This window comes from Gobius niger (assembly GCF_951799975.1).
Source record: "Gobius niger genome assembly, chromosome: 6".
Lineage (NCBI taxonomy): Eukaryota > Metazoa > Chordata > Actinopteri > Gobiiformes > Gobiidae > Gobius > Gobius niger.
The window spans coordinates 19,895,929-19,922,805 of record NC_136857.1 but is presented as its reverse complement, the minus strand read 5'-3'; the positions used below and the strand labels follow the sequence as shown (position 1 = coordinate 19,922,805).

The 26,877-nt window shown below is 41.7% G+C and overlaps 1 protein-coding gene and 1 long non-coding RNA gene across 3 annotated transcripts in view; one reads left to right on the top strand and one right to left on the bottom strand.

The window, feature by feature from the left end:
- The window catches only part of LOC306963912, a 393,872-nt gene that overhangs the window by 225,789 nt on the left and 141,206 nt on the right, over positions 1-26,877 (top strand). The window lies entirely within an intron of this gene.
- plxna1a (plexin A1a) overlaps positions 1-26,877 on the bottom strand; it is a 308,362-nt gene that overhangs the window by 162,877 nt on the left and 118,608 nt on the right. For both annotated transcript variants that reach the window (XM_079557533.1, XM_079557534.1), the window contains exon 4: positions 1,124-1,255. In XM_079557533.1, coding sequence (XP_079413659.1) covers positions 1,124-1,255 — 132 coding nt within the window. The remainder of the gene's footprint in view (positions 1-1,123; positions 1,256-26,877) is intronic.

Here is a 26,877-nt window from a genome sequence, read left to right as displayed (position 1 = left end):
CCTCGTAGTGTAATTTAAATCTACGGCTGTGACATGCATCATCTTTATATGACACCATACATTATTCATGATCTTAATTAGCCCCGGTGTATGTGAGTGGAGCCTGCCTAAACTGCAACTGAGTCCACTCTGTGTGTGGTATGGATGTAATTAGCTTGATTGCTTTCCTTCATTCTACTGTATATTTCAAATGCATTTTTTATAATTACAACAAGAGTTCACACTGTTCCCTTTGTTCATACAGAATTAGCAAAGCCCTTTCCTGCTGCTACACCGACAGAACATGACTATATATTTAAGACGGGCAATAGATTTTAAACATATTTGGCCGTAAAGAGTGTAAAATATCAGGAATTTGTCAGAGCCAGGAATCAATCTAACAAACTCTGAAACTGCATAGTGTGTGTATGACCAAACCCCATATAGTGTAAAAAGAGTGCATGCTTTGTCGGGGCATTTGGTTTAATTTGTTTGGGAATTCTATAACAGTTGGACTCACCTGGCAATAGAATGATATGCAGATGCTTGATCAAGTTACTGAAGCAATAGGGGTGCAAAGGAGAAGGGGCGGGACACACTTTAAAATCAAACAATACTTGAAAGTGTATTTGAATTGTATACGTTGAAAAGTGTTCAACTATAACACCTGAATGAGGTTTGAAAATGGAGTATGTGTGTTGTTTCAATCACACAATGCCATAGAACTTGAACCATTGGTGTTTGGATAGAGTATTTACATAGGATATAGTATCTAGATCTACATCTGGTCACCACTGAATTTCTTTTGTGAACCCTCGGTTGTGAACCACTGATTTAATCATAATAGAATGATTTCATTCACACCATTACTGTAGTCACATAAAGACAGCTCTGACACTAAGGTCAAACGACTATGTGGTACCAATTTTAATCATTTTGAATGAATTTACAATGCTGTAGAAGGAAACCCCCCCAGCACTGCTTTATAAATGTTGATATTCACTCCAAAGCATTTCCACTACCATTCAATCCGTTCTCTCTAAGTCAATAATCCAGGTAATAGGCTATTGATATCCAGTTATTGTTTGCCTTGAGTCATGAGCGTTAACTGTGCGGCGTGCTCTGAGAGGCTGGTTGGCCTTACCTGCTTGTCAGTGAGTGCGTAGAGGTACTGGTGATCAGGGCTGAAGAGCAGGTCTCTCAGGATCGGGCTGCCCTCACTCACCACCACGTTCTCATACAGCAGAGCCGGCTGCACCACCGAGTTCACCAGCAGCTGAGGGCACACCAGAGAATGGCTGTCATTATCACTTCAAAAATAATGCACACTTGTAATGGAAACCACAATTGCCAGTGTTAGTCCAGTTATATCCGCTTTCATTCAAATCAGTCCGAGAGAAAGTGGATATCACGCATCCAAAAAAAAATCTTCAAACTAATCACAGTCTCAAAGAGAAAAGGCATACTCCTCTCAGACTTATTTTACAAAGCCATCAGCCAATTCGAAGGACAACCATTCTGCCAACACCATGCACCCCTACTCAAATTGGCCCGAATTCCCCCCATCTATTGTCTCATCCATCAAGAGCAACTGTTTGCCTTGAAAATAACTCACGCTATATTTACTCTATCAACACTTGCGTGAATATTATAAATCAGGAGCAGTGTTTTGATAATGGCTCAGTGAGCAGATGCTTCATTAAAAGACAGATGCCGTCCCGTCGTCTCTCTTTGTTCTTTTACATTCACCGCATAGAAGTCAAGTGCTCAGACAAACCTGCTCTGAGTTTCTCAGCGGGAGGCTAAACCCCCGGATTTCACACTTTGAAGACTCAGCCGCGGATATTGACATTTGTGTTTACAAGAGAGAGTGGGAGAGATCAAGGTAGGGGGTCCTGGAGGGGCCAAAATAGGACACCAAACATGTTCTTGAGTTTGTCTACAATTTTTGACTGTAGTAAGTCAACATACGGTTCAAATCGAAAGGTGTTTGCTGCTTTATTGATAGCTACAGCTTTAATTATAACGCCAATATGCAAATGTACGCAAACATGCAGAGAGGGGAAAGGATGGCGCCGGCTCATGGCACCGACAGACACAACGGATTGTTCTAGGAAGCTCATGAGAAGGAGACTGGGAGAAAATACAAGATTGATAAAATATGCACAAATGAAACAAAGCACAGCTCCGGGTATGTTTTCCAGAAAATTATAATGTGCAAAATCTCCAGTTCAGCAAATGAGCCCATTAAAGATCCACCATGAGATACACCGCTGATGGAGATTGCAGCAGTACTATATGAAAAACATGCTAAACAACGCAGTGATTACATTTGATGAATAAGCAAAGACATTTTGTATAGTATAAGAAAGAAAGAGAGCACAACAGTGTTCTGCAAATACATCAATTGTTGCATCACTCGATGTTATCCTTCCACAAGTGGCACTTTTCCAAACGGCTCTCAGTTGATTAGCATTGTATAGAAGTGTGCTCATTATGGATAATTAACTGCATCTCAACTCGTCAGCCAGAACACATGCTAGGCGTACAATAAGAAGTGCTCCTACGTGTACGTATGCAAATGTGCTGACAGTGATCCTTATTTATCAAACTGATCTGCGCATAAGAATGAGTTAAGATCATATGGCAAACATAAAACAGACGGCACTTTACTATACTGCTGTGGAACACGTAGCTAAAGAGAAGAAAGGGGTATAAGGCAAAACACTTCTCAAAACTAGGAACACAGTTGAACATTTTAGTTTAAATATAAAGAGAAAAATACAAGGGTAATATAGAATTATGTTCTCATTTCAGGCTACAGTCCGAATGTTTACACACTGGATTGTTTTATTCTATGTCCAGAGGCGTTTATGTTAGATTCAAGGCAATTGCCAAAAGGCAGCCCTTGGTCTCTGCTAAACTACAGCTAATTGTTTCAATTTTCATTCTCTTTCCTGTCTCCATAAAATAGAATATCTTAAAATTGGTTTCTGTGAGTCACATGACAGAAGCACCACCCGCCGCCATACTGGAAAATGTTTCTAAAGCTAAAGACTCTAAAACCGAACCTGATTTGAAGTCAAAGCTACTAACTGCTCATCTCTCCTGCCTTCACCTATTGCGCCACAATAGCCAGGTGATTCTGACCATTATGGGTATGTGTGATGGGTCCCTGGGCGATACATTGTGGTCGCCCACTGCGGATCTTGATCTTGATTAGTATCTGCCTACTTATATGCGTAACCATAGAGAGCTGCAGTTTTAATAACTTTTTTAAGGGGCTAGATGCAAGTTTGCCATTTTATACTCACTACTGCCATCTCAGGTCATTCGTGTTACTGCACCTTCTATATTAAGCTCGTGCATGACGGCACTTCTGACCCGAATTAAAACCTTTATGAGTGACAGTTAATGATTTTAGAGGCAGTTGTGGTGAACAGGGCTGAGCTCATTCTACACATTAGGACATGGCTGGAACATGTAGGGGGAGGAAAATACATTATTTTAACATTTTTAAACTCTGTATTGTCCCTTTAACAACGAACAAATCAGGATCAAATTGATTTAAAAAAATGTGTGAACCTGTTTTGAACCGTTGCACCAGTATAATTTACTTGACATTACATAAAGATTTTTCGAGACCCCACTCTTGACACATTCACAGTCTGTCTAACCCGCTGTGAACACAGTGACCCCTGCTGCCCTGGAGTTGCATCCTCTGCCTCTCTGTCCATAGGAGCACACTTCACTTACACTCTGACACTTGTGGAAGAAAAAGTTTGCTCGGCCTCCACGCCCCACTGGCTTAGTGCGCCTGCTCCTGCCTGCAGCTTTGAGAAAAGGGCAGCTGGGGTGGGATTCGGGTCAGCCGGCACACAGGGGGCGCCAGACTGAGGCAGGTGACTGGACATGTGCCATATAGCCTCCAGCTCTATCAGTGAGACCTGTGCTGTAGAAGTTATCAAAACGACGGATCACTGGAGACACAAGTTCGGTTCGGTGGCCTAGTTTTTGCTTTCTTTTATACACAGATTTTTAATTGACAGTAAGGATGGATTCAAAGAACAGACTTTCAATTATTACATCATTATTATTATTAATTATTATTTCATCCTCAGCCTTCTAGCAACATTTTCCAAGTCATTTATATGTTTTAAATTGAAATTGAAAAGTCAGCTTAAAGGGTCCACTATATCATACAAAAATCTTTTTTTTTTTTTTTTACTTTTAGCCATTTAGCCGAAGTTTAACGTTATAACCTCATCAGCACATACATAGAGTATTATTTAGTTTAATTCATGCATGTTTCAGTAATAGTCTGTCTCTCTCTTTCACATTCAAAATACCAATGTTGTTTTTTTCATGACTTTATAACATGTATACACATTATATATTGTATGGTATGCAACAGAAATATTTAGATTTAGGAATCCTAAAGTTGTTTAAAGACCCTGATTCAAGCATTATATAAGATATTTAATTATTCTTTCTAAACAGATAAGACTTAATAATCTTCTGTCCAAGTCATCTTCATGAGTTTTTGAAGAGAATGAGACACTCACTCTCACCCTGATGAAGACCCTTACAAGTTGAAATGCGTTGGTGATGCTGTAAATAAAAATATGGTGGTCATATAATGGTCACTTCTCTTCAAAAAGTTACCTGCCCCATGAGTCTGAAGAGTACCTGGTTTGTACGTTTATTTGCTCTCTCACTAGCATTCACTCTACTGTGGCGATCCAGACAGCCTCTTCTCATATAGTAGCTCATCTTCATGAGCGTTTTCATTTTTCTATTTTCCACCACCATAACATAGACATGCATTCATAGGAGGCCAGCAATTTGCTATGAATGAGGTGCAAATGAGGAGAGAGTGACGAAGGTCAAGTTAATCTTATGTATATATGGCATCACAAACTCTCCTTTTTCACTAATGACCAACTATAAAGAGACAATACAATAACAAAATTACAGAACTAGTACTTTAAAGACAAAAGGATGCCATCGTCTTTCACTTGGCAAAATGGGCAATACAATTGCCAGTATTTTTACTATTATGCAAATTTCCTTAGCTATTGGAGCCTTTTTACTATGGCCTTGAGATAACCCCAGCTCCACACCGTATTTTTGTCCCATTTATTCTGTATTAGCAGTCTAGGGAGTGGACTTCCATGTGTTTATCTTGCTGCTCTACCTGCGGGACCTGCCTCCATAAATCCACTTCCTCCGCCCTGCGTCTGCTTCGTAAATCCATGACCATAAAAGTGAGACATGGGGGCATCTGGAACTTTTTTATGCTTGCATTTGTCCAGTCTCTCTCTCTCTTTCCTTTTCTCTGGCAGCATGGAACTTATTAGCAAAGAGTCCGAACTCAGAGATGAAAGGGTCCCCGCGCTCCCTCTGCAAAGGCTGCCTGTTTTAAGAGGTGCTTATTAAATATGCTTTTATAGCCGCTCCTGGGACAGTTATTAGAGCAAAAAAAAAAACCTCACGACTTTGATGTTGCTGACAGCTTATGACTCATTAAAGCGCACTGTTATTTTACTGATTAGTTTACCTCTTCGCAGCAGACAATCATACATATTTTCATATTTCCCAATGGTGCCCGTCTCCAATGAGAGCAGCTAATGCTAATCGCTGCCATTTGCATTCAAATTATCTGCCAATCAGTGAGTTACAAAACACAGTGTTTGTATGGAAGGAGTAACTAATCAATCTAGTCACTGTCACTCCAACAGAATAGGAAATGATAAAGTCACTTGATTTCTGCCACCATTGTTGTCAACGTACAATACACGCAGTCGCAGTATTCAGCATCATACTATTTCAAGAGGAGTACACACTGGGGATCCCCTTTATAGAATCGTACAACCTCTTGCCTTGTGTACTTCATTCTACTAACCCTCTCATATGATGGATCTAATCTTGGTGGCTATATGGACAAAAATAATGTTTTGGACATCATGAGTATGTACAAACTCAGTATTTCATACATATAAAGACATACATGAGTAACTGTCCATCCAGATAATGTCTCTGCACAACATGCACACTTGCCAGCATGAGGGTGGTTGTCTCTGGGATATAAATTTTTGGGTCTTGAAAGCAAATCCAAATTTTTTTTGTCGATTTCATGACAGATTAGCCTCAAAGCAGCAAATGAAATGCCTTGCAAAAGTCAGACCTACTTAGATACACAATTCATCATTCCATTAATTCCGCGTACACCTGTTTCCCCCTGATTCCAATATCTGTTGTCTGAAATCCAGTGAACTTTTATCAGATGCTCTTTCCCATGCCGACAGAGCTGCATCGCTAATGTCACTGCGGCGCCTAAGGCCGGTGTCATAAAGCACACATGCTCTGACCTCTGAGTGAAGGGACAATCTCCAAGACCACCTTGAGATCTCAACCCTATGAGACACCGGCGAGTGGGGCCGGGGGTGACTTTAGTGAGTTGGAAGTCCTCAGAAACGAAACTTTGGAAACACTCTCGTCCCTTTACCCTTGTCTTAGCGCAAGTTTGTGTGTTGCGTCCCTTCTTTTGTCCCCCTCTGATCTCCCGAGACCACACTCATTACCAAACAATGCCGCTATAACCAAGGACGTTCGCACAAAGGCCACACAAACTGCAGACAAGTACAAGCGGCTCATGTGCGGATTAAATTAAGAGACACCTGACTAAACATACTGTGTGTGCATTATATTTTTTTAAAGACAGCACACGCGATTGAAGAGCACAGGAGTTGTGGCAGTGGCTCAATAGCCCCAAAGTCAGCGGTTCGATCCAAGTTCCCTTCGTGCATGCTGTTTTTGTGTCTGAGACTCTTTACTATATAAGCTTCCCGAGTATGAATGTGTGTGAAGGGTTCCTTGATGTAAAGTGCTTTGAGTTTGTGAATTGCTTAAATTGCTTATCTCAGAATGGAAAAACGGTGGCCTGTTCTTTTAAGTAAAAGGATATTGCCTTTAAATGACAGCCAGGCCAGCCAACACTCTACACAGAAAAGTCTCAAAACTTGAGTCAAACCCATATGTGGCATTGACTGGGGGTATCTATTATAGAAAACGCTATCTCAATGGCCGCCGCCTGGGCGCCGCCATGTTTATTTCCCATACCGACTTTGAAGCTAAGCAGGGAAGTGCCTGGTTAGAACTGGGATGGGAGACCGTTCCTCCGAAGCTAAGCAGGGAAGGGCCTGGTTAGGACTGGGATGGGAGACCGTTTGGGAACACCAGGAAGCCTGGAGACAGTACTGAGTGTGTGCGTGGACATCCGCGGCCGGCCCCCACGTGACGGTCCCACCGGCCGCGGGCATTGGCCACGGGTCCATATGGACCGCGGTGCTGCTGTCCGAGGACAACCCGCTGTCACACAAACGCGAGTGCACGCGCTCTGACTGCCGTGCGTGTGCGCGCATCCACACAGGGCGATGTGTGCGTGTGTGTGCGTGTGTGTATGTGTGTGCATGTGCGTGCGTGCCCAAAACCTGCTCAAACACGAGCCTCTAATCAAACGCGCTGCTCCGACTGATTTCTCCTCCGTGTGAGTCAAAGCGAAAATGAAACCACTTAACGAGCGCATGGCCTGCACTGCGTAGTTTTTTTTCCTTTTTTTTTTTAATTTGCTGCTGTACGTTTTGTTTTCTATTTTGCTTTCACGTATTGTGAGCCCAGAGGTACATTTGATTCTAAAGCAGCTTTGAACGCATTGCCAATTTTATTGTAAGGTTATAAATACTGTCTAATAACGATCATTAGGCTATTTCAGTTCAAAACCTACTCATTCTTTTTTTTTATTGTACACTACCGTGATGCACCAAACCACGGGTCCTGCACCGTCAACCAAACCGTTACAGCTGAACCCCTAATATTTATCCATAATTATTCCACTGTCTCTTGAATCCTGTTCCCCAAGTTTAGCGAAAATATTGTCGTACTTTATAAGAAAGGAGCACGGGTGCATCAAACACTCCAATTGCAGTTTGTTTTAACTTTTTTTGAGCCTTCATTCTTTTACTCATTTGTAGTGGCCATAGTTTTTGGAATGGGTTGGGAACCACTGGTCTACAGCTGAACTGTGTGACGGGTTGGACATTTCTTTGTAATCACTCATAATCTCAGAATATCAAATGTGGAGACTAGCGAGGCCCGGCCAAAGGCCGGGTCTCAGCTAGTCAGGAGTATAATGGCCCATCCGTAGTCCGAACAATACAGGGGTCTATTTGCGGGGAAATGTGTTACGCATTATAAGACGTGCTATGAAGAAACATCTGTAATAGGTCTGCTCTGAGGAGGTCTACACAAGAAAATTGAGATTTTACGGAATTACTATATACAAGAGTATGGTCTGGTGCTTTGTTTTCACATCTGAATCTGATTCTGAACTCTTTGAGATTGATATTGTAACGACACATTTACATTGCATTGCTATAGAATTATGTATGCAACGTCTTATTTGCAATTACAACAAACTGATTGAAGTGAACGGGAAATATCTTCTTTACCTCATCTGCCATCTTGCCACTATATCTTAGAGCGAGGAATAATTTGCATTACCTAAGAAAGTCTTGTCACTATTACAGACCTACTGAACAGGACTGGCTGTGTTCTCAGGGTCTGGACATGTGGAGGAGGACACTATTATAAAAGTGAACAAGAGTTATGAGCTTTATATGGAGTTGCTGTGTGATTAATGCCGGACTGGGTTCACAGCGCGGTCACACCTTTGGGTCAGGTAGAAAGGCTAACACAAACATACTATCTATCGCCCCCGTGTTATTGTCTACGCTCTAGAATCATTTCTCCTCGTCACGTTTCATCATACCAGTGTCTGACTTAAAATGTAGAGCTATTATTCTTCACCATTCCTTCCTCCCTTTTTACTCATGGCTTATTTATGCTGCAAATAAATGGTCCATTTTTAACATTAAAGCTGCCAGAGTTCACATACCGCAACGGTGAGTTAATTGAAGGGTGAAGCCGTTTTTAACAAAGATAACTGTGGGGTGATTTAATTGGTGTATACTGTACGCGTTTACTAAAGAGGGACGGAGATGCTGGAGTTATTTGTCTTATTTTAGGATTTAGCTGCGTGACTTACAGCAAAAAAAGTCTTGAGTCTGACTCTCCCGCATTTCTGTGTCTGGGTGGGTTTCAGCTCATTGGATTTTGCCCCCAATAAATCCAAGTCATGCAAAGTAGGCTAATCCCCCAGCTAGGTATGCTGTACTCCTGACCAAGATCCTGGCTCAAGGCTTGGAAATGGTAACCCCACTTCCCCAGACAGGCTGCCCAGAGGCACTGAATCAAAGATGGGTCTAATGCAGAGGGCTGATTTCCCCATGGAGCGCCGCCGTGGTGAGCAAATACAGGTGGACTGTAGTAAGGTACAAGTCAAAAACATATAAAATTCTCTAATAATTCTTGTTTAAATGCGGATATTTTCGAGATATGCCCCTGAACTAAAGTTAACCACACAGAGAGAAGTGTAGCACAAACATGTGACGGTGCAAAGAGGCTTTTTATGTGGACTGATGTGAAATGGGATGAGAGTGATGCATGGTCTTTACGTCAGCAACAGACCCCAAGCTACACTCATAGGGCCATGGAAGTGTGGGAAAAAGTGGGGTGATCATGTGTGCATCATGGCGACGCATAAACTAGCAGCGGCTTCCCTCTCTCTTGGTACAGCAGCGTTTCCGCTTTTTTTATTCTGCAAACTTTTTCTGTGTTCCACATTGTTCCACTGGACACTTTTGTACATCTTTGCTGTGTTTTTTGTGAGATTCTGTGGGTTTTTTTTTTTACTGCAGAGAGTCCATAATGTCCATAAAGGAAACAGCTTTTTAAAAGTAAACAGCTAGCTTACAAGCTAAAGACATTTGAGACCTTGAGACCACATTTCTTCTAGAGGCCCCCACAGCTGCAGCACAGTGGAGGAAGGCGTCACAAGAGGCACTACAGGAAACAAAAAAGGGACAAACCAACGGAGATGGTGTAAGAGTGGGGCGGAGGGAGCTGCGCATGAGGAAGGAGGAGGTGGAGGAGCTGACCAGTGCAGGACACCATGCTCTGAAACAGGGACAAACCCAGGAGGCGCTGCACCGCTTCAGAGGAGCACTGAAGGCAGTACTCTGGCTTCCCCTACCTCCAACAACATGCTGCTCAGGTTGGCCCACAATGGAGGCCCTCTCAGTTACAGCGGCTCAGGACGGACCCAACACCTGAACGCTATTTTGTTGTATTAATTGTACAATGGCAAATAAAGCTCTTACTTACTTCCGTTTTGACTCTGAAAGGCTTATCAAATCCACTATGCACGTCCCCATCTTTCTCTTTTGTTGTTTCGCACAACCTTTTCATTGGTCCCCCATACTCATCTCTGTGTCCAGCCCCTACAGAGCCCCAGCGGTGGCTTGTCCGCCCTCAGCTGTTAAACATCCAGTTAATTACAGGGACTGGCTTAGGCACCGGGAGGAGAAGGATGCAAGGGAGCGAGGGGGCCGGGAAGCTTGGAGGAAGCACACCCACTGAGCAGCAGCCCGTTAACCTTGTTACTGTTTGTAATAGGACTGTCCAGAGAGACTGATGGAGTCCAGTCCAAAAGTCCACGTAAGTCTTTGAAGACGGAGCGGCACAGACAGTTAAAAGCTCGGCTCTAATGAAATCTGCTGTTCTGACCCCAAGGGACGACATTGGAGATAATAACTGGTCCAGAATGATGTCACTTAGTTAAGAAAGCAGTAAGTGATTTAGTATATAAAAGTGTCCACAAATAACTTACGACTTGAAGATATCAACCGACCAACGTGCATAATGCTGTTGATATCCTTTGAGCAAAGGCACTTTTCTTTTAAGTGAACTATAAGTCTTGCTCTTGAATACTCAAAAACATCAGTGATCTAGCAATGATGCGCAATGTGTTTGCAAAACAGAGAAAAGGGCAATATTTTGAGAGCAGATGATAGCAGCACTGTATACAAACCGTTCTAAATGAAAGTGTCAGCAGAACTTTGACAGTAATCAATGCGTGACGAAAAAAGAAAACAAAAAAAAATCTATTTTTCTGTCCAACAACAAGAAGATTGTTTGTGTTTTCTTCTTGGGAGGTTGACTTAAATTGAGCGTTGTGGTCGTTTTAAAGCAGAGCCAACTGTTGTTATCCTTTGGAGAGCGGTTCAACGGTGACATGTTGTCAGGGGCCAGCTGTCGGTCTGTCACTCTCCTCTGTGAGTGTGAGTGTGTGAGTATGTGTGTGTAAGAAATAGATATAATAGAGTTTGTTTGTGTGTGATAAGATATATAAATAAATAAGTCTGCGTGCGTGTCCTGTGGGGCGGCGTCCTGTTGTGAGAGCGGTGGAGCGTCACCACGACGATGATTAATTTCTCTCGGAGTAAATCGGGTGTCAGTAGAGTGTACAGTCAGCAGGTGTGCTGGGACTCAGTGGACGCCTTCCAGTTAGTGGCACGAGACCACATTTGCTCCAATAACTTTATAACAATCTCTGCCAGAAAGAAACTCCAACTTTTTTTCCTCTCTTTGGTCTCTCTTCCCCCCGTCGTTGTTGCTGGACTCATCCTTCTCATAATCATATAATAGATTCATGAATAAAATCCCAGATAAAAACACACACACTATTCTTCTCAAACTCCTTCTGACGTAATTACTCTGTTTAAAGTGATAGTCTGTAAGTTTGCAAAGTGAGGAGGGATCAGAGTGAAATTTGAAAGTAAACAATCAAATGTGTCCTCCCTTTAACCAGACAGCCTGTCCTAGTTTGCAAAATGAGGAGAGCAGAAACAGAACTTTCAAAAGTAAATGATTAAGCTCCTCCCCCTCCCTCCTGATTGGACCTGACAGGCCAGTTCACAGGAAAGCGCTTCTCATTGGTCAAAGTTGTATCCCGGGGATTCTGATTAGTCGTAGAAATCAGCAAAGAAAGGGACTTTAGAAATGACATAGTTATCTAATAGTACTTAAGTTAAGCCCAGACAGTCAATTATACACAATCTACTAAATGTGTAAAACATTTAAACTTACAGACCATCACTTTAAATGTATGTATTGACGTAACGATGAAACAAAATCCCAAAACAGTAATGCATGTTAGATGTACGCTAATAACTTCCTAGTTGTCAAACCCTTGGAAGTATGTTGCCAACTGATGCCATGAGCAGTTCATACTGTAGTTCAAGCTTTGTTTGTGGCAACGTGACACAGCGCAGCACCTTAGCCACTTTATTTTGGAGCTGAAATACATTGTTTTTAGACCCTGCACTTGCCACAGTGTGACAAGGGGTGACTAGAGCGGCAAAAGCAATTAGCCGAAAATCGCGCAAAAAAAATTCTCAGAGGAACAACTTGACAGCAGCCTCAGCAATTCCGATGTTACTGATGTTATTTTCTTTGCCCGGACCTTTTGGCATGTTTTATTAGCACTATTAGTGCGCTACTCTGTGGAACTATAGGGCGCAGGGGCTTCAAAATGTCAACACAGTGCTTTTGAATCACAACTCGGGGGAACAGGCGCCACTGAAATGACACTTGGTACCAAAAGAGGAGAGATTTTTTTTTTTTTTTTTTTCACCTAAGTCTGGCGTCGCACAGTTAGACAAGCCAGCGCACTTTCTCTGCTGTCACCCTACTCCAGCGAACACGACTGTTCCTGTGTACTTTTGGGTATACCGGGTCTTTTATCTTCCCCCAGCAATGATAGGCTTGAGTTTTCCCCACAGTGCAGTATTCTAAAGCATTCTGTGGCTGTTTCAATCACAACCACAACTTCAAACTAGTCCCAAAACCATCTTTTACCACTGTCTGAGTAGACTTTCGTCTTTCTGGGCTTTGTGCATTTTGGAGTTTGACATTGGTTGTGGTAGAAAAACCTGCTTTTCAAGTTTACCTTCAACTATATATATATATATTTTTTTACTTTAAATTCACAACAGTTTGGACTTTTGAAGTAGATTATTTTTGTTTTGACTTTCACTGTGCATGTACTGTCAATCCGAAGCCTGAAAGTAGACAATCCAACCAACAAAAATATCACTGCAATCTGTCTCTCTCCTCATTTTGCAATCTTACAGACTCACTTTAAACTGTTTTAACCGTTGGCGTAAAACGTTTCACATGTGAATAACAAGATTAGTGACCCACAATGTTGTTCTCTCATCAAAAACATACTTGGGAGTTGCACGTTCTCTGGCATCGCTTATTCCTTCATTGCAGAGCACAAGCACGCAATTAGAACTGCCAAAGCAGCACTACTAAGCAACACAGAACAGCCCACAGTGAGAGAAGTCTGTACATGTTCTCTCTCTCAATATACTTAATATCAAAGGCTGGATTAACAATTATTCAAACAATATAAATAGCATTGAAATAAAATGGCAAAATTATTGATTCATTGATATACATTTTCAACTTGTGCTTATGTTTTACGTTTTTAAGAGCAATGATTGCACATGTCCGGACCCTGGACATATGTCGATTATTTCGTAATCGAACAATCTGTCGACAACTTTTATGATTAATCGATTCATCGCTTGGCTGTGAATGGTGTAGGATTTTTTGTTTTGTTTTTGTTTTTATCACATAATGCTAAAGGAGGAGGACATGTTGATGGAGTAAACTTAAAGTAAATGTTTGTTGGAGGTTCTTAGTGCTAATTCTACTTTCTGATTGGATGAGACACAGACAGATATTCATGAAAGACCCTAATTATTAAAATAAAAAAAAAGGTTTTCATCAAAAATACAAAATTCTATAAAATCGATAACTAAAATAGTAATAGTTAAAATAGTTGACTATTTCAATAATCGATTAGTCGACGATTAATCGCTTAGTTGTTTCAGCCCTAATGTCGAGAGTTACAATATTAAAGTTTGCGGACCCTTGTTACAGCGGTTTGTTGTGAAAAGGAGCGTAGGAAGGAGCATAAGACCACTGTGCTGTTTGAACCACGAAAATTAACTGAGGGAGAATTTTAATCGTTTTTTAGTTCAAAATAGCATTTTCTTACCAACAAAGTGTAAGATAGTTGTCAAAGGCTGTGTTTGGAATTATCACTAACTAACTGCTAAAAGCATTAAACAGTAATGGCAAAGCATCAGGTTATTAGCACATAGTCATGAATGGGTGACACCAATAGTATACTACACGCTCCATTCATAAATGGCAAAGCTTAACCGAGACTTACAAAGAAGCCTGCATGGTTCTCAATCCATTATTAAAAACCATAGCCCCCTTGATATGACTACTTGTGCACATCTAAATGAAAAGCTGAAGGCCTCTTCATTAGCACAGACGGAATAAGACTCTGACATTGCTTGTGTATATGCCCGGAGGTGCACTGGGGCTTTCCACATTAGTGAAGACCTTCCAGCCAAACACTCTTTTGTCCTCTGTTATCGCTCCATTCTTCTTCAGCCCTCCATAAAAAAAAATGCTTGGTAATATTAAGTGATTTGATCTGATGTGCTTCTAAAACAAGTCAAAGCGTGTGCCGGCGCGGGCCTCATAAAAGGGCAGTTAATTTAATGCTGTCTCAGTAATATCACCACAGAATGTCATTACCATCCGGGAGAAAAACGCACACGGCTCACTCCCTATCAAACACTGTCAACTTATTAAATGACAACCTTGAAGACGGCGGATTTGCATTCAAATCAAGTGGAATCATACCCCCTTTGGCACTGTGAGATTGTATTAAATTAAGTGTTGAGGTGGCTGCGAATTTCCTCTTTCCTGGTTTTTCTCCCGCTGAGCTCGGCACCCCGGGAGACTGCTTGTGACATAACTAGGCCTAGCTGCTCGCGCTAACGCTAACTCCACAGTGCGCCCGCAGGCACCGGAGCAGGCTGAGGGCAAACCAGAGCTAATGACATCCACGAGCGCGGGAGCGAGGGTGTGCTTGACAGGCAGGGACCCACCATGAAAGCTGAGGGGGAAGAAAAAAAAAGGCAACGAATTTTCGCCTATTTGAGGAAATGCATTGGATGGCATGTACAGTAAGAGAACATAGCCATTTCTCCATGACATGGGCCTGTAGGCTAGAAGAGTGACAGTCATGCCCCTTTAAGGGTGTCAAGAGAAGCAGCTATTTTTGGGATTTATTTCATGTTCTGTTGGCATTATTATTTTTAAAATAGGATAATGTTTTTGTTGTTGTTGTTATTGTTGTTGTTTTTTAATGCAGCAGGTTTTACACTATCATGAGGAGGTACATTTTTACTCTTTCATTTTTCTTTATTATTCTATCAGTTCTGTTGACAACTTGCATTGGTCACATTTAACAGGTCTCACGACATATGCATTTACCTTGTTCTCAGGGACTTTAAGCTCCCAAGCCGTACACTTTCATATTGCTGAGTGTCATATTATTACTTAATAGACAGTTTTATAGTCCGGTAAATAAGAAGCTAAGCCATTACTAGGCTGAAGGCCTGAAGAGGTGACTGTCCTTCCCACTCACTGTCAGAGCGATGGAACAACTGTAAATCTGTCAGCATGCCATCTAATATGTGACCTCTGAGTATGAAATGTGAAACTCAATTTCCGTTTGCGTAATGTGACTGGACAATGAGGGATCCATAATGAAACTGAATAACTCTGCAGTAGGTCCATAGCTCCAGATGCAGTGCAGAGAAAAAGTAAGTACACCGTCTGGAATTTCTCACATTTCTGCCTAAATTGGTCACTAAATGTGGTCTGATCTTCATTAAAATCACAGGAATTATTAAACAGTCTGCCTGAACTAATACCACCCAACATTTACGTTTGATCATATTTTTTTTGGCCATAACGTGTAAACATTCACAAGAGAGTGAGGAATAAGAAAGTACACCGCCTGAATCCCACTGAACTAAAGCAGTTGTGTAAAGAGGAATGGTCCGAGATTCATCCTGATCACAACATGCATGGAATAAGTAAGTGAATCCTTGTATTAAATAGCTGACTCTTCTTTTTCAGCAATAACTGCTTTTCTGTAGATTAGTCGTGCACAACGATCAGGATGAATCTTGGACCATTCCTCTTTCTTTAATATGATCAAATGTAAATGTTTGGGTGGCATTAGTTTAAGCAGACACTGTTTAATCGTTCCTGTGATTTTGATGCAGATCAGACCACATTTAGTGACCAATTTAGGCAGAAATGTGAGAAATTCCACACGGTGTACTCACTTTTTCTCTGCACTGTATCCCAAACAAATGTGCCCATCAAGTTAACAAACGTCAGCATTTACAGAATTGGGGTACTTTTTCTTAAAAATAAAACTATATTTTTGATTTCCTATTTGAAAATGTGTTACAAAGAAACCGTGATACTCCAAATGTTGAAAAGGTAATATGCCAAATGAATACTTATACAGAGAATAGCTCGGCATGCTATCGTATTCCTTGTCCACCACCGGATCATCTTTGATAGCAGAGTCTTATCTAGAATACCCTCTATAAAATATAATGGAACCCAACATAAAAGCCTTAAAGCTGGGATTGCCCAATGTTATTGCCGTTCAAGGTGAACATTTTACCGCTCAGGTCGATCCCATTCAAACCCTCTGCCGTTTTGAAAGAACGTCTCGCTTTCTCCCAAATATAACTGCTCCCCTCCAGCTATTGTTTCCTCTCTCACCACAGCCGTTTTATCTTGACAGCTTTGAGTCCGGGACGTTTGAGGACAAATCTCCATCTCGCTGATACGCCGACATGATTCTCTGCATTTGCATCTCCAGCATCAGATCTGGCCCCAGCCTCCCTCACACCACGCAGCTCCCCAAAAAAAACAATCACAAATTCTTTTTGTTGTTCTGCCTCCATATGTCCCTGGACGCTCCACTTGTCGTCCTTTCTACCCGTTTGTGTTGTGATGTAGCGGTTTTGGCGGCTACACGCGAGCAGTCAAGCGGAAAGCACTGGTGTATAGGCCGTGCCTGTGTAGTATAGGTATGAGAGGAATGACAGCCGAGCCGGCCCAGCAGTGAGTGGGGGAAAGTACTGCTAAACTAGCTCAATTTGTCAAGAGCAAGAGGTGTGGGCCTGCAGGGCTACTGTACAGAAGATTCTGAGGTAAACACTGGCCGGACGGATGCACAAAGAGAAAGCACTGACTGGAATAAAACACTTTCAGCATAGAGGTTGGTCCATGGAATATAGAGTATGTTGTTTTACTGGAGTAAAATTGCGGGCGATCACCAACAAGAGGAAGGCAAAACGCAAATCCATCCATTTCCTGATGGGACAATATAGTGCCAATTATCTGATACCATGCTGAAGAATACTTTAGATTACACCGTGTCACATTGAATATATGTTTGTAATAGTACATAGATATATTTTAATGCCTAAGTCATACAGTATGCCCAATAATAACTAAAGGTGTAGCAGTGTTTGGAGACTAAAATCAGTTTAACCAAAACATATTCTTGGAGGCTGGAGATATGATTTAACCTCTTAACCCCCGCCTTAACCAGTTCAGCTTTACCCAAATCTAAAAGATTCTTGACAAGAGCTTGCACACTATAGGCCAGTGCCATGCCACACTTGAAAGCTAAGACCTGTCGCCTGTTATGCTGTGTTTTTGTGGCTTTTGTGTTGCCTGTTTTGTCGTTTTTTTTGTCGGCTGTTTTGTTGGGTTTTTGTCGCCTGTTTTGTTGGGTTTTTATCGCCTGTTTTTCTACGTTTTTGTTGCATTTTCGTTGCCTGTTCATCACTTTTTTGCTGCATTTGTGCCGCTCTCTTTATGTTTCTTTTGTGCGTCTTCATCCTCATTTACATCTCGTCTCGTTTTTGTCAAATTTCTTTCCAAGAAGCTTTTAGATTTGGTTAAAGTCGAACTGGAGGGGTTTTTATTTTTTATTTTTTTTATGGACCTTTATTTAACCAGGATAGTCCCACTGAGATTAAGAATCTCCTGGCCCCAGAGGGGAAACTATTGTACATGTTTTTTATAATATATAATATAAGATTCAACACTAACAATATTTAGGAAGTGCCTTATGGAAACACACACACAGCATCCTAAATGCAATGAGGCTACATTTAAGGTCATCTTGCAAATTTCTGTTAAAGCAATATCAATGATGTCAACCCTATACGCACCAACTAGCAAAGAGCCGGAACTGAAGGCAATACAATCTCCATATGAGACAATACAAAGCACTGACCGCACACTTACATTATTACACTGGGGACAGGGCGCACGTAGCGTTTGATTTGGAAGATTGCTGCCCGTAAAAGATGAGGGTGAGAGAAGCACTTCATCACTGCCACTCCCCGCAGCGTGAGTTGATTTTGACAAACCGCGGTCGGGCCCCCCCCCCCCCCCCCCAAGCACACCAGCACAGCCCCGCCTCACGCTCGGGTCACTCATTACCCCGATGGCCAGTGCGTGTAAATTATCATCTGCCTGCTTTTACTGATGCAAACAGAGAAACAATGTCAGGGATGCGGTCTCCGGGTGAACAGCCAATGATAAATGTCTGTCTCCGGCGCTGGACTGTTGCCACGGCGATTAATACTGGGAGGGAATGAGGAGAGAGAGAGAGGAGAGGAGGGCGGAGATTGGCATGTTGCTTCAAAGACTATGCCGGCTTTGAGGGGCTACAGACTTGGAGATTTACGCTCAAATAAGATACATCATAGCAATACATTTCAATACATTATCAGTCAGGCAGTGCATCCTGGGTGCATGAATGAATAAAAGGTTCCAGAATTGTCTGTCATAGATTGAAGGCTGGGCGCCGGACAGAAATCCGGATTTAAAGAAGACCTTTTCATGCCTGTGTCGGAAGAAACTCATTGATATTGTTTCCATAGAAAATCAAAGTGAGTAAACGTTTAAAATTGTATCCGTGTGGTGCCAAACGCAAATAAATCTTGAAACTTTAAAGCAGGGGTAGGCAACGTCAGGCCTGGGGGCAAAATTCGGCCCTCTGGCTCCCAAGATGATTTTGAAAAATATTACTCCAGCAGTGAGCAAACCTGTTAAACTACTCTGAAAATGCTGGGGATGCACCAACCCGATACTTGTGGCGGTTATCGGAGCCGATACTGAAAAAAAATATGATATCGGGTATCGGCTACAAATATCCGATCCTGAACCGATACCAGTTTTGGCTTTCAACGGCTTAAAAACACAACCTTTATCTAAGTGAATATGGGCATGCTGCATATCATTGGAGAGCTAAGAACCTGAAGATCGCTGTGCAAAATGTAGCATCCGCATGCTAAAGCTAGCTAGCGAAATCTAATCAAGGCTGGGTCAGAGACTAACATAGCCATACCTAAAGTAGCTTAATAAAAAAAAAATGCTGAAGCCAAGTCTTTGTATTTTAGTTTAAGAAATAACTGATCTAACATATTTGTAAGGATCAGATCACTTCACGTGAGTTGTTTATATTAATGTAACCTAAAGCCTGTCATACCCAAGGATATTTAGTGTAGAAAAGTCCAGTGATCCTTGTTAAACGTTTATCCAAGAGTTCATCAATGGATATAATTGATAATTGATCTGTGACATCATAACATTAAAATATGACTTTATTGATATTAAAATGGAGAAAAATGAGAAAAACACTTTTAAGAAAGTGGTATTGGTAAATATCAGGTATTAGCAGATACTCTTAACCCAGTATCGGTATCGGTGGCAAAAAAGCTGAATTGGTGCATCTCTAGTACATATCTTTCAAATTTCATAGGGGCGACCCCCCAACCCCCCCTGTTAGATCATATAAGACATACAACACGATATGAAGAAAGTGTTTTTTACATCAGGCTTCGGCCCTTGTTTTGTTGACAAGGATGAAAATCGGCCCGCACACGAAACAAGCTTGCCCACCTCGCCTTTAATTAAAGTGTCTACAAAACTCCAATCTGCGTACCCAGTATTATTACAGTGACCATCCTTCCTCTTTCTTCCCTTTCCCAAAGAGCAGCAATCGGGTTACTTCAGTTGTACAACAGCCAGATAAAAAAAGAGGGGAAACCAGCGGAGATCAATGGAACAATTTGTTCCAAGCTCCAGACAGAGATATTAAGGCCATGCCTGGTGATACAGGCTACAAAGCTATCTCCAGTAAAGGCAGATATAGGTGGAAGTTTAAATAGGGGATCCAGTTTGACGAAACAATGGCGCTCTTATGTGTTTTTGTTACGCAACGATAGTGTTTATTTATTCAGATTTTAAAAAGCTTTGTGTCAAAAAAGCAGCGTAATATTCCATGCTTTAGCAAAAGGCAACAAGCACAAAACACTAATCACTTAGAGTGTTAAGTTTCTCTAAAGGTCCCACAGGTGATAGGCTAACAAAGCTATACAACAAAGCTAAAGAAGGATGCTAACTTTACCCATTGAAAGTGCATTGACATCCAAGCATTCATGCCTCAGAGTGTGCTACATGTGTCTGCTGCGGTGTCTGTGCACACGTCTGTCTGCGCCTCGCATGTGTAATTACAAAGAGGAGACGATAAGCCAGTGTTTTTCCCTCCTGTGGGAGCGTGCGGCTAATTATAGAGCCAGCCGAGCTTCAAATTGCCATTTAAAACAGCCATACGGCGCGAGACAATAACACACTCCCCCGGTGTAGTGGCTGGCGTAGTGGCGGTGGTACCGGCAGCCGCGGTGATGGAAAGAGATGAGAGGCAGCAGAGGAACGTTAGCCCAAAATGATGGATTCCCCTGACAGGAAGCAGCTTAAGTGTGAGTGTTGACAGACTTAAGGGAGGATTTGCAGCATATGATGGGTTTGGAACAAGTTACATTTAAATGCAACGATTAGGTTCGATCTCGACTGGGCTGTCTCACTTTCCTACTGTTCCAAAAAAAAAGTTATGCCAAAAAAAAAAACATTCACTCAGAAAATGTAAGGCAGAACTGCAGACCTATTTTTAGATGAAAGTCAGGGTTAGTGAAGTTAACACGTGACCTCAAAATAATTTTCCCTTCTGCCAGCATTACCACGTTTGTGTCCTTAGCCAAGACACTTTCCCCACCTGTGTGTTTCTCTAAGTGGCCAATGGAGTGGTTTGGCTGACACAACTCATTTAGTCTTTGCCAGAACAGACCATCATTTTAGGAGCAGTGAATGTCAGTGCGTTGTGTGTTTTCCCTCCTTCGATGTTCTGTGGGCTATAAGATTCAGCAACTACTGCTGAGTGGAAACAGCAACACAACATCTGCAGCTTAGTGGGCAGTCAGCTTAAAGCAGACATATGCATCAGTGTGCCTAATAAGCATTCTTTTAAGCACCTCAGCATTAATATTGTACGTTTTATAACTTTAAACAAAGTCTGTTTTTGTTTATGAGTGAGGACTGTGTTGGTGATGATTCAGATTGGCCTAGAGTGCCCTCTGCATGCAGCAGCGGGAATGAGAAACAGACAAATAGAAAAAACAAGGTTTAATTGTCTTTAAACGCCATGACAGCAAATCAATAGCACCGCAATTAGACATTTTTAGAGAGGAACTGCTAAGAATGAAAGCTTTGTTTGAACAATGTTTCACATGAGTCAAAGCTCAAAACAGACACACCCAAGGACTTGCTCCAACTCACTCCAACTACTAAAAATGTGCACTGCACTTATGCACTGGCTGTTTTACATGTGCTTCAAAAAGCCTTCCCTCCAACAGCTGAGATCTTAGCAAACACCAATCGATTCCAGTTCTTCGATGCACTCAGCTCCCGTCACTCTACACAGCGGCACTCCAGCACCCCAGCCAGGGACGCTTCTACCCGGCAGGCACAACAACAGTGAGACTGAAGAGGTGAGTGAGAGAGAGAGAGAAAAGGATGCAGTATAAGACAGACGAGAGGAAGATGGGGGAGGCAGAATCAGTGGTGGTGTTAGCTTTAAGGCATGTTCGAGCAGTCCATCACTTAGCTTTACTACATAGCACCTTCCAAAGTGACAAGCATAGTCACACATGGAGAAAATGTAAAACCATCTCTATGTATCTGCCTATTTCTCTCTGGATTCATCTATCCATCCATACTGTCTATCAATTCTCCATTGATGGTTATACGTATTGACAAAATGTCACGATTCAATGGCCTAAAGTTGCTTTCTGTAACAACAATCTCTATATAGGACAAATCCACGGCAAGGATAAGCGGTACATATATTTATTCTGCCTTTAAGCGAACCACTAGATGCCACCACAAAAATGAAGTACACCGATAACAGACACAGCTAAACAGATAGCCATGCAGGGACACACTTTTTATACACGATTTCAAAGTGAGTCAAGAAGAACACGAAACAAGAGTATTTTAGGCAGCGCTTTGTTTCGGCTTGTTTTCCGACTAACTTTCTGAGCGTAAAACCAGTCGCCATAAATACATCTTTCAGGAATACAAAGAAGACGATTTTCTCATCCTCTGAGCTCCGCACACTGACAGATCTCCCGTTTAGTTGCAGATGACAGTGGTTTGAAAATAGAATGGAGTTAAGAGACTGTCCCCGGAGACTGCAAACCCAATAACGCACTCGGGAGGAGGAGGACTACATCATACTGTACCGCACATAAAGCAACATACCACTGTAAGCACATCAGTCAGATCACATGAGGTTAATCCGGTTACGACACTCCGAGCCACGACGTGCACCGGCCCACTGACCCCGGCTGCAGAACGTACGCTAATGTGAGCCAGTCCGCTTTTAAAGTTCAACATTCACGTTGCTGCAGGAACCTGGAAAGATGTGACTACTTTTTATGGGACAGCAAATTCTGTAGTTTTTTTTGTGTGTGTGTGTGTGTGTTTTTGATGGTTTAAAAAAAAAAAAAATTGCTTTTTTGCCTTGGTTTTGTCACATTTTTGTCGGCCTCTTGATGCTTCTTTGTCACTTACGGTATTTGTTGAGTTTCTGTCACTTTTTGGTGGCTTTTTTCATCGTTTTTTTCTTTGCGTTTACATCACATATTTGTCGCTTTTTGTCATATATTTTCACTTTTTTCAAAATGTTTTTAGATTTGGGTAAAGCCAACTGGAGACAATGTGTGTTACACAATGGAGATCATTTATATCACTCAAACTTGGCTGTAAATACTGTTTAAATGGCGCTAGCTCTCAGATAGCTTTGCCCGTGAGCCTGTTAGCTTCTTCTTCGTGATTCCATTAGTGTGTATTGGGGCCTCTGACTTGTAGGCAGCAAAGTTGCAATTGTCGTTTTCTGGCCAGAGACACCAGAGGGAGATGAAAGACCCCCCAATCATCCCATTAACACTTGTATTACCCCCAGAAGGACTACGGAAAGGATTTATTAAGGCAAACAAGTTCAAATGTTTGTTTACTTTTGTTCATGTTCAATACCCAATACTGCCAGCAGAGGGTGCTCCAGCTGAACTTTGGAATGCAAACCAACACAGCCGATGGCAATGAAGTAACTTTTCCTTACACACACATTATTTCAAGTTAGAAAATGTTCATTCATGAAGTATTCTCACAATGATGTCCACTTTGATAACATATCCCTTATTTTCCGTTAACCAGCTTTTTATTTTGACCCTTCATCTGTTATTTCACATTGACTCACAATACATCTATTTTACCATCTCTTATGACGACTTTAATAGCTACTAACAACTCTAATCTTACCTTGTAAAACTGTTTAAGACTTTCCGATACTTTGGCCCAATTGCTACTCCAACTTGCCATGTCTACTTTTTCACAATAAGACTGGAGTTTACTAACCTGTTAAACAACCTTATTCTCAGCTGATAAAACCGCTTTACAGCCGCCGGTGCCCAATCGATGGCTTTTACTGCAGTCATTTAAAGTGAAAATATGAATGTGCGCGTGTAATTGATTCGTCTCCGTATCGCCCTCTGATGCCTGGAGGTCACGCAATACATTTTTTATTCACCATTTTTATTTACCAGAGTATCATAGCAGATAATACAGGGCTATAAAGTGCACTTGGTTCGCGGGCGCCTTCGCCTCCATTCACTTATTACAGGCATCTTTATTTATGGATACAGAGGAGGAGAGGTATATGCACTCAGCCAGCCTGCACGCGCCCATTACTAAACCAAACACACCCTTAGGCGAGCGGCACAGACAGCAACATATGCTTTTTATCCATTATTTCTGCCGTTGTTTTTATTTTCCCAACGCCGCACGACTTATTTACATTGTTACGCTACAAATGTGCCGCTTTTTATTTCTTCCTTTTACTTTTTTGGCGTTTTATAGAACAAAGCAGAAAAGGAAATAAAGACACAGTTAATGAAATGTGCTTTTCGCTCCGTGCGGCTCCAGCAGCAGCAGCAGATTTTGTTTGTTTGTTATTAAGGCTTTCGTATAGTTGCTCTTTAATATATGGGCGCAAATACGACTTCCAGATCGCAGTGACATTTACTGGGTACTTCAAAGGCACAACATTTGAAGCTTATTCACCCAGTAATTTCTAATAACAAAGCGAGTTGCCATGGAAAATATTTCACACCACGCTCTACGCCGTTGGGTCTTCTGCATTACTATTACTAACAATGAGCTACAACTTTGCTGATAGCTCGTTATATAAAATGAAACAACAAAGACATAGTTGACAGAAGGTGAGTTGAGGTATAACCCTTTTGATATTCAATGTATTTGTATATTGTTTCATGAGAACCTTCCATTATAAGAAGTGGGAGTAGAGCGGCATGTTGAGCAACTGTTAACCCCTTAACCCCCACCATAACCGAGCACATTTACTCCAGTTCAGCATAACCCAAAACTAAAATGTCATGAAAACGCAACGAAAATGGGACGAAATGGGACAAAAATGTGACGGAAATGCAACAAACATTTGACAAAAAAATGTGACAAAAATGGGACGAAATGTGAAAAAATGGGACAAAATGTGACAAAAATGTGACAAAAAAATTGACGAAAATGTGACGAAATGTGAAAACATGTGACAAAATGTGAAAAAAAAAAAGTGACAAAAAATGTGATGAAATGTGACAAAATGTGACAAAAATGTGACGGATATACAGCAAACGTGTGACGAAAATGTGATGAAATGTGACGAAATGTAACATAAATGTGACAAAAAAGTGACAAAAAAGTGACAAAAACGACGAACGCGGGACATTCGCTTTTAAATGAGGCATTTCACAGGCCTTTAGGCTGCAAGCTCTCAGGTCAAGACGTTTTTAGCTTTGGGTAATGCTGAACTTTAGAAACTGTGTTCAGTTAAGGTGGGGACTGTTAGATGACAAAGAAGTAACATGGATAAAGTATTTCGGCTGGTCACCATGTTTGCCCCTCCCTTGTGTGACAGAGCACTGTCTTCAGGGCGTCTGTCCTGTCTCTGCCTCTAGCCTACACTCTCTGTGCACCAGGGAAGACCGAGCATCGATCAGCTCAAAGCACACGCGGTACAGGTGACAGTGGCACGGACAAAAATGTGAGCGTTTGAACTAGCATAAAGTTGCTTTGATGTAGATACAAATCATTTAGCTATTGTTGCAATCAATGCATCAAAGAGGCGTGACATACAGACTTTTGATTTATTATTCCTTATTTGCCTGAACAAAATGTTTTCTCTCTTCTTTCTAGTGGAACACTGTGAAGCGGCTCTTCCTCCCTCGGCCTTTTCACGTCCTTTAAAACATCACTGTGATGTTGAGCAAAAGGGTTTTTGTTTTGTAGTTTTCATGATGTTTCTTCAAATGAGTCAAACATGAATGTTTTGTGCATTGTGGCAAAAGTAAATGGTTATATCCCCACATTAGACATCCTCAAAAATGAAATCACAATCTGCAATATGTCTGGATATGTCATTTGATTTGCACTAATCCCAGGTGGAATGTTACCCCGTGTAGTTGTGCCTGTCTGTGGGTGGGCCATGTGAGCGCAGTGCCAGGCAGTAAAAGCCACCATCTCCAGTCCTCTTTCGAAAATCCCTCCATCTTTCCCTTCAACAGCTCGCAAATTTCCCCTGGACACGATTTAAAATATAGCTCCTGTGCTCTGGGACGACTCTATGGTCTCACGCAAAGCACTACAGCTGTCATCCCAGTGTGCCGCAAACAAGAAGTGTTTGTTGAATTGAAATTGAGTCTGGGTTTTTGACTTGTTTGAGAAATGAGCATGTAAACTTGGAAGTAGCATAGTGGCAAATGGCAGAGCTGGCATTAAGGGTAATAGTAAAAGTGTAATTAAAAGAGTACTGGACAGAAGCTTTTAAATTATGGTAAGCCAATGTCTGCTTCACATATGTTAAAGTTAAAAATACATAATGTCTGTGGGAAATTAAATTAAAATAGAAGTCCGAAGTTTTTACAATATCTTATAGATGTATAAGAAAATCTAAATCCTGACTTGAATAGTACACGCTGTATAATGGTTGTTTATTCCAGTCAGTGTCTTCGAGCAAAGCCCAGACAGGAAACGCCTCCCTCTGTTACAGGAAGTGCATTGGCAGCAGAGATGAATGGAGGTCCACACATGGAGCCGGCCCAGTGGAAACATGATGTCATGATCTGTGAGGTGTGAGCGCCACTCGCACTGGCACCGCATGGACACACACCAGTGGAATCTAACCCCCAACCCTACACACCAGCGCTAACCCAACACAGCTGTGGCTATAGGAACAATATGCACACTGTCACTGGGACCCCCACCACTCTGACACCATACCATCACAGAGGGGGGCTAAACAGAGGGAATAAATCTGCTCAAATGGAGTTATGACACGAGTGGTGAAAGAATTCTGTTAAGGATTCTAAACATCCATAGACTGCATATCAATCATGTCCAAAGTGTGTCCCTCGGGCCAAATGTGTCCCAGGGTTACAGTTTACAAGGCCCATTCTTGTCCGTACAGCTGAATAATTTACGAGCCAACTTGTAAATACATCTATTAGCAAAATTACAATATGTTATTTATAGTTAGTTCAATAA